We start from the raw sequence: 16,449 nt of genomic DNA, 5'->3' as shown, positions 1-16,449 counted from the left end.
GAACTGATATATTACAGCAACATTGGCAACTGTGTTACAGCAGGAATTTCAGTGAGTCTTTTCATCACGCTCTTTTGTTCAAGTCTGTTGATGTAGGTGGTTCAAGGTGGGTTATTCACAGATTATACAGGTGATACAGTTCCACACAGACACACACGCACACACGTGTATGAATAACCCTGTAGTGCAGTTCTGATCTTTTTGTCACTCAGCTTAATTCACTGTGAATCCTGTAAGTGTCATAAAATCAATGCAATATATTTTTCTGCCTCAATCCTACAAGGATGATTTATTCAGTGGTGAAGTCAACACATAAATTTAAATCCTCACCAAACTCCAAACAAATGTTCTTTCTGTTAAGTTCACAGCTTGGATCTCTCTTCAGTGCTGATTCTGATCATAATTAACGTAATCCCTCATATATTTAGCATCTACTGACGTTCAAGTCATATGGGGAACTGTGAGAAATCTTACTTTATCCTGTAACCTATGGGCAGAGAGCACTGTGGCTCAGCAGTTATCATATTATGTCTGTGTTTTTTGTCTTTAGGGGCTTCCCACCCCAAAAGTTGTGTTAGGTAATAATCCTGACATTGCCCTTGAACAAGGCATTGACATACTAAGTAGTTTGGTGAAATACTGAGGACAGATGTTCCCATGGGGTTTAAGCTTGTATACCTTAACTGAGGTCAAGAAGAAAGAACAATTCTCTGTGGTAGAAAACACACAATATTAGATAAACAATGTGTTTAATACGCTCTTGACCACCTGCGGGGTGTAGAGAATATGTTTTTCTACTTTCTTGGACCAACTATGTGGAGGTATCGTCAGGAGGTGGAAAGGCCAGGACATTGGGATTCAGGACCAGGTGTGGTGGATGTCAGTGTGATATCTGCCAGCAGAGCTCTCTCTCCTGACAGTGTAGACTGTCAATGTCCTTGCAAGGTCAGCCGAGTCCATAACAGAGGAAAAGTTTCACTCCCTTGAGTGACAGGCTCTCTTTCTTCTCTCTCTCTGCTCCATTCTTCTCGCGTCTGGCAGTGGGAGTCCAAAGTGTCTGCTTTTGCTGAGTGGAGTTGTGCGGCTTTCCATCCCTTGAGAACTTGGCTCCCTGTTTGTTTGTGTGCGTGAGTGAGGGGGAGACAAACAGAAAGACAGGGAGATAGTGTGTGTGTGTGTGAAGGAGAGTGACGGCGTTTATTAGGGGGCTATTTGAATGGTTTCAGCAGAGCTCTGCTGAATGGGAAGCCACCGCCTGTTGTGTTTGTATACAAAGAAGCTCTTTTGTTTTGAAAGGAACAATTGAGCTTTTCACAGAAAGCCAGAGAGCACAGACAACCTCGCCGCTGCCTTGAAGGATGCTCTCTCTCTCTCTTACACACACACACAGATCTCCATCCTTATGCCTGCGCCAGTGTCTGTCACCTTTGTCTAATACAAAGGTAGGATAGGAGACAATGTTTATGCCTCTTTTGTTATGGCTCTTTTCAATGCTGCCAAGTGTGAAGCTGAAGGTTGATGGGTTTGTGGAACTTTTTTTTTTCCAGTCCTATAGCAACATTGGACACAATAGCTTCCATACATATTGAAGTGAACAAAGTTTACGTAACACTCATTCAACCAAGCAAAAAGATTATTCAATTAACATGATCAATTCATAACTTTACAAGCACAATAAGTAGGGTTTTTTTGCTGCAAAGCTTGTAATGACAACAATATTATAATATAATACCAGGAGTGTGATAATGTTTTGATCAATGCCAGTAACTCAACAATTACTTTGCCAGGTGTTGAGATTTCTGGCACCCAAAACTCAATTTCCAGCCTGCACTCCGTTTTGCAACAAAAACTTTCCGTCCTTCCAAAACCTACGCACATTTTCAGCATTTTCAGCAGTGGAGGATGTGACCATGAGGCTGTAGGAATTTTATTCTCAAGTGAAAAATAAGCAAATGAATGTTTCTTTATGACATGGCAGACAATTGGGTTGCATCTCTGCTCTAATTAGCAGGCTCGCTTCTCCTTCCTGTAGCTGAGCCAGAGACCTGCCGATGTTTACATTACCTGGTCACTCATGGTCACATACAGGTCATTAAATGTAATTGCCCATTGGAATGCCCCTTTAAAGTCTTAGGCTCAAATCTGGTAAAACACTAAGAAGTATTTCCATCCAACCATCTTCTCTCACTGTGTCCTTTTCAAGGTCAGTCACTTCTGAGCGTCATCAGGGGTGAACCAGACAAATACATCTGTGGATAACTTAGTTTCAAGTTTGCTTAGACTACATGACTTTGGACTGTGGCAGAAGAGTACACAAACATGGACAGAACATTATATAAAAACAAGACAGAATAGAAAACCACAAAAAAGAGACATAGCTGTTATTGTGCAGGAGATATCGGAAGCTAGAGGACAAATGTAACAATGACAAAGGACTGTTATAACTGGTGCAACTAGGACACGTCACAGTATCCCACATATCAAATCTGGTAAACATATGAAAACAAAACGTGGCTCAACCAAAGTATGTAAGTATGAAACTAGTAAAAAACAGAAAAACTTGTTGAAGAGGTTTTTCTTGGAGTTTTTACAGCAGGGACTTGAGGCAGAATTTTTCAGGCAGCAGGTGTGAGGCCATGTTGTTCACTCTTCTTCCCTGTCTGCAGGAGAGTACCTGAGTAAACATGAAAAGTGCCACCTGTGTGACATTACCTGTCTGGAGTGCACAGGTCCAGAGACGGAGGACTGCACCAGCTGCCCCCCAACACGGTGAGCAACCACTGACACACAAACAAATGTGTTCAAAAGATGCAACATAACACTGCTGAGGAGGTTTACTTACAGTGCTCCAATCAACCAACCCACACACTGAACCACGCCACACCTACAGGTTCTTTGATGACGGACGCTGCAACATTCGCTGCCAGACAGGGCGTTATGCAATGGGGAGCCAGTGTTATCTCTGTCACCACACCTGCCAGGAGTGTTCTGACGAGGGACCAGACAAATGCACCAGCTGTGACAGAGGTACTCTAACCTGGGTTAGGATTTGAAAACCTTGTTTGACAATCAAATGCAAATTCAGCCCCCCGCCCCCAAAAAAATAACATTACCATGTATATTAATTACTTATAGTGTAACTGACAATGCAGATATGATGCAGATAAAACATTTTAACATTCTTATATGTTTGAACAGTTCTCTCGGTTTCTTTCCCACCACATGAAGCCTGCACGCTCTGAGCCTTTGAACTGACACAGGTAGCTTTTTGCAGAGGTGCGCTGGTGATTGCTTAAAAACCCATCTATCTTGCTGTGACTGGAATGTAAGAGAAATCGTGCTGTTTTGTAACATCGCGTGGATCAAGCCAAGGCTCATTTGTGCCAGACTAAACCAATCAATCCTCTAAAAGTAAATGAATCTAATTAAAGCATTAATTCAGCCAAGTCCTGCTGATAGATGCATTAAAAGGGGGAAATCTGTCATTTGTTTGTTGTATCCTTGTGCAGAGGTCACTGCACATCTCTCACGTTTTAGCTCAATGAAGGGAAAAAATGTGTCTGGATGACTGAAAAATTTTACCTTGTGGTAAGTTTTATAATCTTAGGATGTGCAGCCAATCCAAAAGTCCATGTAAAAAACAGAACAAAAACTAAACCGTTTTCATCAGTGTAAAAACAGTCACTGTGATAAAACCCGGACGTCATTAGAGGCTCACAGCTGAAGAAATATCAGCTTGAAGGTGGTAGTAATAACTGTGTTTATCACAGTGTCACAGACAGTATTATGGCTGTCAGAACAAATGTATTTACACTGGGGAGATTCTGTTACGCACACACCCACCTACACACACACACACACACACACACACACACACTTTAAGATACCAGACAGCCAAGGAGAAGATTAACACCAGATTTCCCCTTCACACACACACACACACACACACACACACACACACACACACACACACACACACACACACACACACACACACACACACACACTCTCTCTCTCTCTTTCTCACCCTCACGTGTGCGCACACACTCTCAATTAGCCGGCAAGTTTGTCAGGCTGTGTTTGCAAATGTGGTTCCATTTAATTGCAGGTCTGTCTGAGGCTCAATGAGACATAACAATAATAACATGAAGAGACCCTCCATCTCTCTCTCCCCGTGTCATTTCTCTCTCTAAACAACCTCTCTTATCTTGGCCAGTCACCCACACACATGCATACTGGTACATACTGAGCAGACAATTCTTGATACTGACCTTTGATAGTAACATGGAGTTTTTACACCCCTAGCTAGCTCCAGAGGAGGGAAAAAATGAAAGAGCGGCTGAAGGGAGTGTAACAGGGAACAAGGAAGGAGATGAAGGCAAGAAAAGAGGTCACTAATCAAAAATATGAAAGTGTCCGTTTCAAAAAGCCCAGACATGCATGAAAATTGCAGTAACACACACCAGTACAGAGGTTTTTCACTCTATGGAAGCAAAGACTGGCTGGAAGGATTTGAATCTTATAAGCAACTGAATACCTAGATGTTAAATTTAACCACTACTGAACAATTCATGCTGAATTTTAAATTCCTCAAAATTTATAGCATTGAAATATTTTATTTTGAAAACCGTGGATCTCGGTTCATAGGGTTTGAATAGTATCAAAAAGTTTTTAGGTTTCACAAATTCAGACAAAAAAAAAAAAAAATCAAGAGTTTAATATTCAACCAAGTATACTTGCTCAAATGAGCTAAAGGTTCAATTCGATCAATTTTTGAGTAAAAAAAAAATCGGATTGCTGAAATTGGATTGATGTATTTCAAAAAACAAAATTCTGGATAAAAAAAATTCAAACTTAAGAATACGCAGTTGAGCCTGAATGAAATCAGTAACCTCTATCAGCTCATGTTCCTGCCAGTCAAATGTGAAAATGAAATAATGAAAATGAAAAATAATGTACAAGTAAATATAAATTAATACATGATCCAAGAAAGACAAGTTCACACGAGAGGCATTGAAATGCTGGACTTTGTGAACCTGAAAAAAGTATCCCTGCCAAATGTGCTTTTACTAAAACATTTATACAGTGGTTTTCTAAAAACTCCTCAGATCTGCAATACAAATGTTTTTTCTGCTGTAAATGTGTTACCATTCAGTATTTGTATATTATGAATTCCAGACAAACCAACAAAGCTGTGTCTGTGTTTTTGTACGTGTATGACTCCTCGTCTGAGTATCTCTGCATACTTGTTTTCTCCATCATGGTTTTCGTCCCTGAGAATTTTCCCTGCACAGATCTCCTTTTCTCTTCTTGCTCCATCCAGATAGGTTTGGTGTGGCCAGGTACCTCTTTCATGGTCAGTGTCGGGATGTCTGTCCAGAGGGCTTCTTCCACTCTGTGAGAAGACAGTGTGAGCCCTGTCCTGCCGACTGCATCATCTGTACGGCAGCAGATCACTGCCTCCACTGCAGCCCAGGACACAAGATCAGAAACGGCATGTGCGTCCCGATGGAGTGCAGTGCAGGTGGGAGAGGCAGGAATATCCACATAGGACTTTGTGACGTGACCAAAGCACTCATTGTTAAATCTACAGCACAACTGCTGTTTAGACTCATGGTGGGTGACTTTTACAGAGGTCAGCACTTTGACTAATGCTGCACAGTAAAAGCATAAGCAGAAATAACATAATCTGTTGTCTGATTCTAGATGTAGGCAGCGTTATTGTTGAATTGAAAAGAAGAGTTTGGGGAAGGATTTTATAATAACTGCCACTGTTGCTCAGCACCACTGTCGCACAGCTGGCCTGAATTTGGCAAACGTCACCTCAGGGAACACACATGTAGCACACTGACCTCATTTTAAAGCAAGTATTAAAATTCAAATGCTCTCAGAAAATATGCCAACACACAGGGCAGTAGAGACACAGTTTAATAGAAATGTGCACAGACTGACCAGAGGATTGGAAACTATTCTTTGGACTGAATTCTTTGAACTAGTGCACTATGGTACTATAAAAGCATTTGGATCTCTGTGTCAGATGTGAAAAATGTGTAGTTCACCTGAGGAATTTAAAGCTTCTGAAGATAACAGTAATATTTCATATATGAGTCAAGGTGCCCTTGAAAGTTTAGGAAGTTTCATCAATAGCGCTATGTGTCCATGAGGTGATTCAGAAAATTGTCTTATGGTGCTTTTGTCATTTAGGAGCTTAGCAAAAAAGGAATCTGCATACTATCAGAAGAGGAAAAACAAACGGCTACTCTATTCAACAAAAGAAATAGAAAATGCTCTACCAAACAAACAGAGTCAATGAAGTGTCTTAACTTAGTTCATTTATCTAGGCCTGCCTGCCTGGTGCTGATGTGTTCGTGCTTCTGCTTTCTGTTCTTAATCTGCACAACGAAAGAACATTTGCTGAATTTATTTTTATTGTCAGATTGTGAAAGATGAACACATTGCACTTTATCTCATCATATGAGATCAAAATGTGAAAGCCAGCCAAAGGAGGACTGAGGAAAAAAAACTGAAATGTTTTGAGTGAGGTGTTTTTTTTGGGGTTTTTTTTTTTTAGATATTTGAGATAAGGAGGAGAGGTGGAGGTGAAACCATATGAGTGGGAGAATGAGACGAAATTCTTATCATATGTGGTGGGCAGGTCTCAACAGGCCCCACAGACGGTTTAAACTCTGTAGCAGGCAGAACTGATGGTGTGGACAGTGGTGGGATTTGTCTGCTGTGCTTGTTTGATCAGCTACTATTAATATGATTTTGATTCAAATTTAAATCTTATATCTATATAAATTTAAATCTCTTCTCTTCAATGACTGATGCAAAATAAAAAAAAAACTGTGATCCAGTATTGAGCAGTTAACATAAACTCAAACACTCTTCACAAGATCGAGGAATACAGTTTTGAAATCAATTTCATTGACTTCATATCTCACATCTTACGTATATATATATTTTTTTTGATCCACTGTTTTGTCCACTGTGTTCATCAGGTGAGGTTGCAGATGCAGAGAATGAGGATTGTCTCCAATGTGACGAGGGCTGCAAGCAATGCAAACGCAGTGAGTCGACATCTCCTCCTCACTCCTCGCTTTCTCTCCTCCTGCCTCTTTCACCTTCTTCATCGATCAAATTGCAGAAATAAAACCACCATAGATTCAGCAGCAGCTATATAATGTAGCTGCAGTGCACAGCACAATGTCTTGCAGTCTAACGTGACTGTAGATAGATAAAACTTGCATTGCTCAACATTTACTGTTGTCACAGTCGAAGACTTTATCATTTTATTATTTCATTCCTCAGGAGTGAGATATAGTGAGATGTTGGAAAAACATAACTACTAACAAAGGATGTAACGTACTAAATGTGTTTGTCAGAGTAGTTGTGAGGTGGGGTGCTGCCTCTGTTTGTTGCTGCACCTCATCACAAATGAAATTAAATGAGACCCCCAACAACAGTTATTAAAATGTAACATGAACATTTTGCTTACTCCAACAGGCTTCATTCATTAGGGAACTCATTTGTACAAACATAGATCATCTCTGAACTTTACTGCAGATTTCCATGGCAGACACCATGCCCCATTAGAAGATGCCACATTAGTATTTAGACTCATATGGGTGCAGTAAATCTGATATGTTTTATGTTATGTTTACTGTCCTCACCACAAAGGAAACTACCTGAAATCTAACTGATGTCAGAGGCAGATATATTTATCCCACAAAGGGTTAAAAAACTATTCCTCTGCTGCTTCCCTCCAAACGTCTGAATTATGTTTTGAGTAAGATTTGCTGTTTTTAAACATTAAAACTTACAGTATAAGTCGTCCTCAAATCTCATTCCTTGTGCTCTTCCACCTCACCCTGTCAGTACAAGTCACATGAAGACGAGAGCACTTCCTTCTCCCAGAGATGATTACCGACATACCATAGAAAGTTGTTATTGTGCTGAACTAGTCTGAGGTGGAGACGGGGTGTTATTATGTCATTATGCATTCTGGGTGGAATATTTTTCTTCACTCTCACCCTCACCACAGCCTCCCTGCCAGCCACACGCTCTTAGTAATCACAATTCTGCAGGCTAAACAGGTCAGTCAGGAGATTAGAGTTTTAAGATGATTGGCCCTTTGACGCGAGGCTACGGGCAGAAGTGAAGATGAAACAGAACATGTGGTGTCTGAAACTGGCATCTGATATGTGTGTGTGTGTGTGTGTGTGTGTGTGCGTGTGTGTGTGTGTGTGCATGCTTACGCTATGTGTCATCCTGCATTTCTGAAAGCCGCTTTTGGACATTTACAGTAACACAAGGACATTTTTAGAATGTGAGGTTGTTTTGGTTGGTTCTCATGTTTTTGTGGGGCTACCTCGGGTGTGGGTTAGTTTAAGTGTGCTATGTGCTATTATACAATAAAGGGAAAGTTCACTGCAAAATTGTATAATTATCTTTTTTGAAATGTTTTAAAATGGCAACAAAATTACTCAAAGTACAGGTGTTCTGAGACCCAACGCTAGTTCTTAGGTTTTGGGTTCTATTTTCATTTCTCTGTCTGCAAATGAGCTGTGTGTGTGTGTGTGTGTGTGTGTGTGTGTGTGTGTGTGTGTGTTTGTTTGTTTGTGAGGTGTTGTTGTGAGGAATCAGTCAATCAGTGAGCTTGCCAGCCTGACCGGGTGTGATAAGATGAAGCAGCACCTACTCCGTCTTATCTCCCCCATCAAATAATTTCAGTACTTCGTTTTAACTCATCATCGGTTTTATACCCTTTAATCCTCTCTGCGTACTACACTTATTAATCATGGGATAACGGTTTGAAAATATTTTATAATTGGATTAGTCATGTTTGAAATCTGTCTGGGCTTGGCGTAATTTCAGGAATGGCACTGAGACATGTCTTGTGGCGTACAGTGACAAAATTACCAGAAGTTGCCTTTTACCTGGGATAAAAAAGAAAAAAAAACACCTTCATTATCTTCACCCTTCTTGGCACATGGCTCCATGGCTTCCTCTATTACTGGGCACTGCTTGCTGCTGGCACATCTCAAATCTCTCAGAGTTTTTCTGTGAACATCACCAGTTGTCTTCCCTGTGCGTCTGTGCTCTTACGTCTTTTATTCCTCAGTTCCAGTGTCTCCAGATGTTTTTCATTTCACTGATCAGGGGCTGTCAAACACCTTTTTTGCCCATCTTTGTTCAAGATGAGACGACTTACACAATGAACTATGATTTGTCTTCTTTGTTTCAATATCAATGACTGTTTTCATGAGTCTTATAAGGTTTCAGGAAAGTAGTAACCCAATGGCGCTCCTTTACTGCGGAGCTGGACTCCAGGCCTTTGGCACATTAAAGCTCATCTCACCTCCAGCTGTTACATAGCTCCTTTCTGTGCTTGGAAAAAGCTTTATTTCTCATGACTCTTGAGTGCTTCATTATATTCACACATGTATTCTCCTTTTCTCCGTCAGCAATCCAATTCTCAAACACTTCTGGATAATCCCACTATTTCAGTTTCTCCCTCTGAAATGATAGTTTGAGGTGACAGACTGAGTACCACCATCCTCACTCTTGCCTATATATCACCTCTTATTTACTGGGATTAAGCCCTAAGTGTGATCACATATCCCATATGTAATATGAAGCTTGTGAGTGCATGTAGACTGTAAATGTCTGAGTCCTTGCACATTCCACAAGTGCATACTTCAGGATGTGTATGCCAGTTTAAATTCTGTTGAAATCCCCCCTCCCCTGCCTTGCACAGTTAATATTTATGCGGGCGCTATTTTCTCTCTTCACATAGACACAGCCTGAAGGCACGATTTCCGGCTCCTCACTCCCTCTCTCTCTTGTTCTATACCTCTGTCCCTCCCACCTTTCCTTTCTCCCAGTCTCTCTCTGTATGAGTAATTGCTTTCACAGGTAGTGGCTTGTCGACTGCATTGAAGTGCAAACCAGTGCAGTGTTAAGTTGTGGGTGCTGGAAGGAGACAGAGAGGAATGGGGTGTGGGGGTCGACGGAGGCTGTTCTGGAGAGGATGAATGTCCCAAGGGAAAGTCTGCAGAAGGGGCTTTTTTAGAAGTTATTTCCATCACCCCCCCAACCCCCCATCTCTCCCTTAGCCCCCTCCCTCCCCCTCTTTCTTTCTGCTTCCTGTCAGATCCTTCTTTCTCTTCCTCTTGCCTCTTGCCCCCCCTTGCTCCCTCTGTCCTATTTTGACATTGTTGGACTAAGGCATGACAGCGTGGCTCTTCCTCGGTTACCAGTTGGATTGACAACAGGAATTAATTGGTTTGGAAGAAAAATTAACTTTCTCCTTTGTCGTGTGCAAAAACTCTCTCTCTCTCTGTCACACACACACACACACACACACACACACACACACACACACACACACACACACACACACACACACACACACACACCTGAGTTACTTATTAACACCCCCTGCATATGTTTTCCAGTCTCCAATAACCAAAAAACAAACAAACACACAAACAGCAAATATCCAAGTGTTTTACATAACCTGTCACTCACATTATGCTTATTTTTGTGTTGTTCAGCAGAAGCACACCTGCAGTACAAGCTGAACAGATAACACAGAAAAACACACACTCATACACAACACCAACACCGTACAACACAACATAGCAGCAGTAGCAGCATCTGAAGTCTTCTGACTTCTTTAAGATGAAAGAAACTAACAGATCTTGTAGATCTGATCTGAAATGGCCGCAGAAACTCTCTGACTTTTGCGTTCATTTGAAGGCTTCTGGGTTAGATTTGTTTGCTAGGTCACTGATCACAGTCACCGATGATTAATCTGTGGGTGTCACTCAACTCTAGAGCTGAGCACATTTGTTTTGTGTGTTTTATGTCAGAGTGCCTCCTGCTGGTGATAAAGGAAACTGTGTTTGTAGAAATCAGTGCTGTCTTTGGGAACACTTTTTTACTGTGAGGAGATTGGGGAATAAACACTTGAAATCAGGTGATGACAGCATTAAATCAAGGACTTCTGCTTCACCTACACACGTCAGTGCAAAAAGCGTAAAACCTACAACATTATATTCAAATGTGATTTGAGCAGAAGCTGCAGCAGTTAAGACTAAAGCTAGTCCAATAGGCTCTCTTTTTTTTTTGTCTTGCTCTGAGATTGGAAAGCAGCCTGTTCACTAAGTCCAGAATTCACAACATGCCTGATCTGTTCTGCTCTTCACCACAGAGGATTCAGGAGAGCAGGATCAGGAGGCCGTTTGCCTCAAATGTGAAGATGGTTACTACCAGTAAGTGTCTTCTTCTGTTCAGAGTTTCGCAGAAATACACCCCTGTATTCATTGGTCCCAATGTTGACATCATGCATCTTTCTGTCTGTCTGTCAGGTTAGGCAAAGACTGCCATCAGTCCTGTCCAGATCGGACCTACAATTCAAACAAAACCATGGCGTGCGTTCCATGTGAAGACAGATGTGTAAATTGTGACCAGTCCCAGTGCTACTGGTGTGAAGAGGGATTCTACGTCTTTGGTAACATTTGATCCATTTATAATTCTGAGCTGAGTTGTGGTGTGATTGTCAGCTGATAAACTCCTGGGGGCAGAATAAGTGACACCGTATCCTTCAGATTTGGTAGACAGTGTGGGCCTGTATGGGCCTTTCAGTGTCACTGTACTGTTTTCAGAATGTTTAACCGTTCAACTGGGAGAAACTGTGTTCTGCATCTGATTTTCATATGAAATACTGCAATTTGTAAGATATCTCAGACAGTATTTGTAAAAGACCTTCATACCTCACAGTAAAAGTCGCCATCTTTTGTAGTTGTGAAATTATTTCTTTCATTAAAAGAATAATAAGTTTAATGGTGCATAGGCGAAGTTAAAAAAAATACAAAAAAAGTGTGTTTGTGTGTCCAGATGGAGAGTGTGTGGATCACTGTAAGGAAGGTTTCTTTGTGGATGAGGAGAGCGGAGACTGTGAGCCGTGTCACCGCTCCTGTCGTACCTGCGGAGGGCCACAATATGATGACTGTGACTCTTGTGAGAATGGATTCACACTGGAGCGTGGGGAGTGCGTGGAGAGGAAAAAAATGGCCACCTGCCCTGAGAAACACTTCAGAAACAGTACGGCAAATCTTAATTTTACCTCTGTACTAAATGCTGTCAACATAACCCACCAAAGGAAAGTGGTTAGTTCTGCTGACATCCACTGATATTGAAACTGTAGTGAAATACATTTTTCTATTGTTACTCAATACCACATCCTTTGATCTATTTGTCGTCACATTTCACTTGCTTTCAGTTAGTATGACAATTTATGGGAGTTGTCCTGTCTCATTTCTTCCTCTCTTTTATCTTATTAATGTGTTGTTCTTGCTCATGTCTGTCTCTTTTGTCCTTTTTTCTGTTTTCCTTTTGTTATCAGGTGAGGAAGAATGTGAGCTGTGCCACTTGTCCTGTAAGACTTGCTCTGGTGCAAGGAGGGAGGACTGCAGGAGCTGCAACCCAGGTAAACAAATTCTGTCTGTATGCGTCTTTTTCTGAAACTACAAAATGTTTAATGGGCTTGTCTAAGATGTTTTGGGCAGGTGAATGTTTTTTCCTTTCAGGTGCGAAGGGTGATAAAGAATCTACCTTAAATTTAAAGAAGTTGTCGACTGCTGACAACCTTTGTGTCCAATCTTCTTTTTCTTATATTAGTGGTGTGATTTATCTTTTTGTCTTCAGGTCAATTTTTGACCGCTCGACAGACATGCACGTCTCGTTGTCCACCTGGTACGTTTGCCAACAAGGTGTCCAGCCGGTGTGAGGGCTGCCCCAAAGGGTGTGTGATGTGCCAGGACACCCAGCAGTGCCACCGCTGTCACAGTGGGCTTTACCTGCAAAATGGAGTGTGTGTGGAGGAATGCCAGAGGTGCCTGTCATGTTTTGTCATTTCTCTGCTTGCGCGTGATCATAACGCATCAAAGATACCCCATTCTGTCCTCTCGCTGCCTCTTTTACAGAGGGTTTCCTCAAGGTGGTAAATGCCAGCCATGTGCCCCAGAGTGCGCATCCTGCCAGGGAAATTCCTCTCACTGTTTGAACTGTGAGAAGAAGTACTTCCTTCTGGACCACTCCTGCAGGTCACACTGTCCAGAGGGGTATTATACTGCAGATACAGAGTGCCGTCGCTGTCCTGCTCACTGTAGTGAGTGCAATCAGGACGGCCTTTGTAAGAGTAAGTATACTGTGTGGAGCAGTGTTGGTGTTTTTCACAGTAGTTTTAGTAACAGTACCTTTGAGTAATGTATAAAAATATTTCCACTTTAGACAGACATGGTGTTCATCTTTATGACTGAAATTCTTAGTATAAAATATATCTCAGTACTAAAGTACTAGGAAATATGGTGCGTCTCAAAGAAATTATTTGACAAAAAAATGATGATTTTTCTAAATGTACAGGTTTTATTTGATTATGTCAGTGGTGGCTGTCTGATTCCCACTGAGGTTAAACACAAACAAGCTTTCTATTCTTGACTGCATCATGTTATATAAGTGAAGAGTGTGGAGAAATAGGAAGTGAGTGCTGGCTGAGGGAAAGATGAACTGATTGAAAAGGTGAAACTGTATTGAAGTGTACATGGAATATTAAGAATTTTTAGACACTGGCTTTTCAAAGCCCAGTCCAACAGTTTTGCTTTTTAATAAAAAAAAAATTTGCATTACTCTTTATTCCTCTCTTTTCCTCAGAGTGTGCCGATTACTACTTCCTCCATGAAGATAAGTGTGTGGATGATTGTCCTGATGGCTACTTTGCCACCGAGAAGCAACAGGAGTGTGTACGGTGCCATGCTGATTGTGCCTCGTGTGATGGGCCGGACTCTGATGACTGTGACGTGTGTCGCAACCCAAAAGCTGTCCGTTACAATGGAGAGTGTCTGGCTGAGTGTCCCACCAGCACTTATTACGATAAGACCACCAATGAGTGCAGAGGTAGGGAAGTTGGAAACTTAATATAAAATGAAATAAATATGAACAAAAAGTGCAGTCATTATGGGATTTTCTACCTTTCCCAAGATTCTACTTGGCTGTGTTTAATGGCTTTTTATTTTCCCAGACTGTGACAGGTCATGCTTGACCTGCTCAGGCCATGAGCCCTCATCCTGCCTCAGCTGTGACACCAACAGGCGTAAAGACGCCAGCGGACACTGTGTGTGGTTCACTCAGTGCTCTCTGGACTCATACATGGACCAGAATGGGGAGTGCCAACACTGTCACAACCTCTGTCATCGCTGTTCTGGGCCAGGCAAAGACCATTGCCTCAGCTGCAACGAGCCTCACTTCCTCCTGAGTATGTAATCCAGCTAAGCCAGAGAAAGTGTCTTTGATTACTCTGTATTAAATGTTGTTATTATTATCGACCAAAAGCAAACTTCTCCCTCTGTGTTTTGACTTTGTACCTGTGTCCATCAGACAGCACATGTGTGCGCGAGTGTCCTGTGGGTTACTATTCTGAGGACACGGGTGAACGTGTGTGTGAGCGCTGTCACTTCAGCTGCGAGTCGTGTGTTGGCCGGCACAGTGTGCAGTGTGTCACCTGTAAACCTGGATTCTTCAAGCAGGGAAGCAGCTGTGTGGAAACCTGTTCAGAAAGGTAAGACGAACGCCCAGACACTGACAGGTACTCTCCTCTCCTCTCTCTTTTCATGGACAAACATCATAAACAGACGTCCTCTCTCCTTTTCAGCCACTTTGGCAACACCACCACCATGGTTTGCGATCGCTGTGACCCCTCTTGTAAGCAGTGTTGGGGTCGTGGAAACAGGAACTGCCTGAGTTGTCGGGAGGGCTACGTCTACCTTAGGCAGTGGGGGCAATGCCTGCAGAAGTGCCCTTCAAACTACTACCAAGACAGCAGGTCCATGAACTGTCACAGGTGTCACCCAACCTGCAAGACCTGCATTGGTAAAGAAAACATATCATGGCTTCTTTCTGTCATGCTGTTTTTTTCTGGCTGTATTTTGAAATTCAAGTTCAGCCATGTTATGACATGTCACACTGTGCGACACTATTGTGTGACTATCTGTCCTCTTCCAGATGAGGGCGCTCTGGCCTGTCAGTCCTGTTATGACGGTTACACTTTTATGAGTGGCATCTGTGAATCCCAGTGTCTTGTAGGCTTCTATGCTGCCTCACAGGTGACGGACAGCTTTGTGCTTTAATTCATCTACAAAGAGTGTTTTTGTTTTTATTAGACTAACCTTAGAAACAACATATGAGACACAAAATATTTGAGCTTTAGCTGCAGTTTGACAAGGCTGTGCTGAAATAAATGTATAAAAGTATTCTGTGGTGTGTTGCTCCAGGACTCTAAGTTCAAGAGTGATGAGCCAAACTGCAAGGCGTGTGACTTGTCCTGCGTGGACTGCCGAGGTCCCAGCATGTGGAACTGCACTGTGTGCCCTGCACTCCAGCTCTTGTCTGATGATGGCCGCTGCTTGAGTTGCTGTGGAAATGAGAAACGCCACGATGACAAACCAATACACATGCAGTGCTGTGACTGCCAGGCCTCACGAGGTAAAAAACAAAAAAAAACAAAGCACAACTTCACTGGAACACAGACTTCCACAGAAAACATATCAATTCTCTGAGGCCTTTGGCTTTGGTTTTGTTTTTGTGTATGTGTGAGTCATTAGTAGCAGTCATTCAGGTCTAACATGTAGACATGAGTTTCATCTTTGTGTCAAACAGGGGTTTCCAGTCTATTTTCCAGTATTTCCAAATTCTGTTGGCCTCTTGTCATCACAGACAAGACTGCATTTCATTGGAACTAGAATAACAAACCCATGCCAATGCCCAGAAATTCATCAGAAACAAAGCCAGTGTACATTGATTACATCTGTCTAATGTAACCTAATGGTCTGCTCTTTGTCCTTCTTCTCAGATGAGTGCATCATGGGTGTAAACTTCATTTTGGGGGAAGCTGAAGATTTAGAGGCTCAAGGCCGTGCTGCCAAACTCTTTGTTACTGCCTTTGTTCTAATTGTTGTCACTGTGGGTGGAGGGCTATTCCTCTTCCTCAATGCCCGATCTAAAGTCCTTGCCATTGCACCCAAAACCAAAGCTGGAGGCTATGAGAAATTGGACCCCAATGGAGTCGTCACCTCACAACCCACCACCTCTTCATTTGGGGAATACAGTGACCGAATCATTGAATGTGAGGATGATGAGGACGAAGATGACGATGATATTGTATATATGGGACAAGATGGGACAGTGTATCGGAAATTCAAGTACGGACTCTTGGACGATGATGAGATTGAGCTAGAGTACGATGATGAGAGCTACTCATACAGATGATAACAAAACTCAAAAGACCTTGACTGGACAGAAAAATGTTCTTCCTGGCGTTTCACTGACGTGTAAATATGTTGTTAAAAAGTTTCTTGTTTGGAAAGAGCTTGAAACAGGGACTGAGCA

The 16,449-nt window shown here is 42.1% G+C and overlaps 1 protein-coding gene across 1 annotated transcript in view; it reads left to right on the top strand.

Annotated features, from left to right (window-relative positions):
- Nucleotides 1-16,342, top strand: part of pcsk5b (proprotein convertase subtilisin/kexin type 5b) — a 68,319-nt gene extending 51,977 nt beyond the window's left edge. Inside the window, exons 22-38 of the mRNA XM_041041898.1 lie at nt 2,667-2,769; nt 2,891-3,027; nt 5,324-5,524; nt 7,002-7,070; nt 11,219-11,279; nt 11,376-11,518; nt 11,905-12,111; nt 12,413-12,496; nt 12,715-12,901; nt 12,993-13,207; nt 13,720-13,962; nt 14,087-14,320; nt 14,443-14,623; nt 14,717-14,934; nt 15,067-15,167; nt 15,336-15,546; nt 15,914-16,342. Coding sequence (XP_040897832.1) covers nt 2,667-2,769; nt 2,891-3,027; nt 5,324-5,524; nt 7,002-7,070; nt 11,219-11,279; nt 11,376-11,518; nt 11,905-12,111; nt 12,413-12,496; nt 12,715-12,901; nt 12,993-13,207; nt 13,720-13,962; nt 14,087-14,320; nt 14,443-14,623; nt 14,717-14,934; nt 15,067-15,167; nt 15,336-15,546; nt 15,914-16,329 — 3,011 coding nt within the window. The 3' untranslated portion in view covers nt 16,330-16,342. The remainder of the gene's footprint in view (nt 1-2,666; nt 2,770-2,890; nt 3,028-5,323; nt 5,525-7,001; nt 7,071-11,218; nt 11,280-11,375; nt 11,519-11,904; nt 12,112-12,412; nt 12,497-12,714; nt 12,902-12,992; nt 13,208-13,719; nt 13,963-14,086; nt 14,321-14,442; nt 14,624-14,716; nt 14,935-15,066; nt 15,168-15,335; nt 15,547-15,913) is intronic.
- Nucleotides 16,343-16,449: the final 107 nt, after the last annotated feature.

This window comes from Toxotes jaculatrix, chromosome 7, assembly GCF_017976425.1.
Source record: "Toxotes jaculatrix isolate fToxJac2 chromosome 7, fToxJac2.pri, whole genome shotgun sequence".
Taxonomy (NCBI): domain Eukaryota; kingdom Metazoa; phylum Chordata; class Actinopteri; family Toxotidae; genus Toxotes; species Toxotes jaculatrix.
This window is presented reverse-complemented; position numbering and strand designations above follow the sequence as displayed.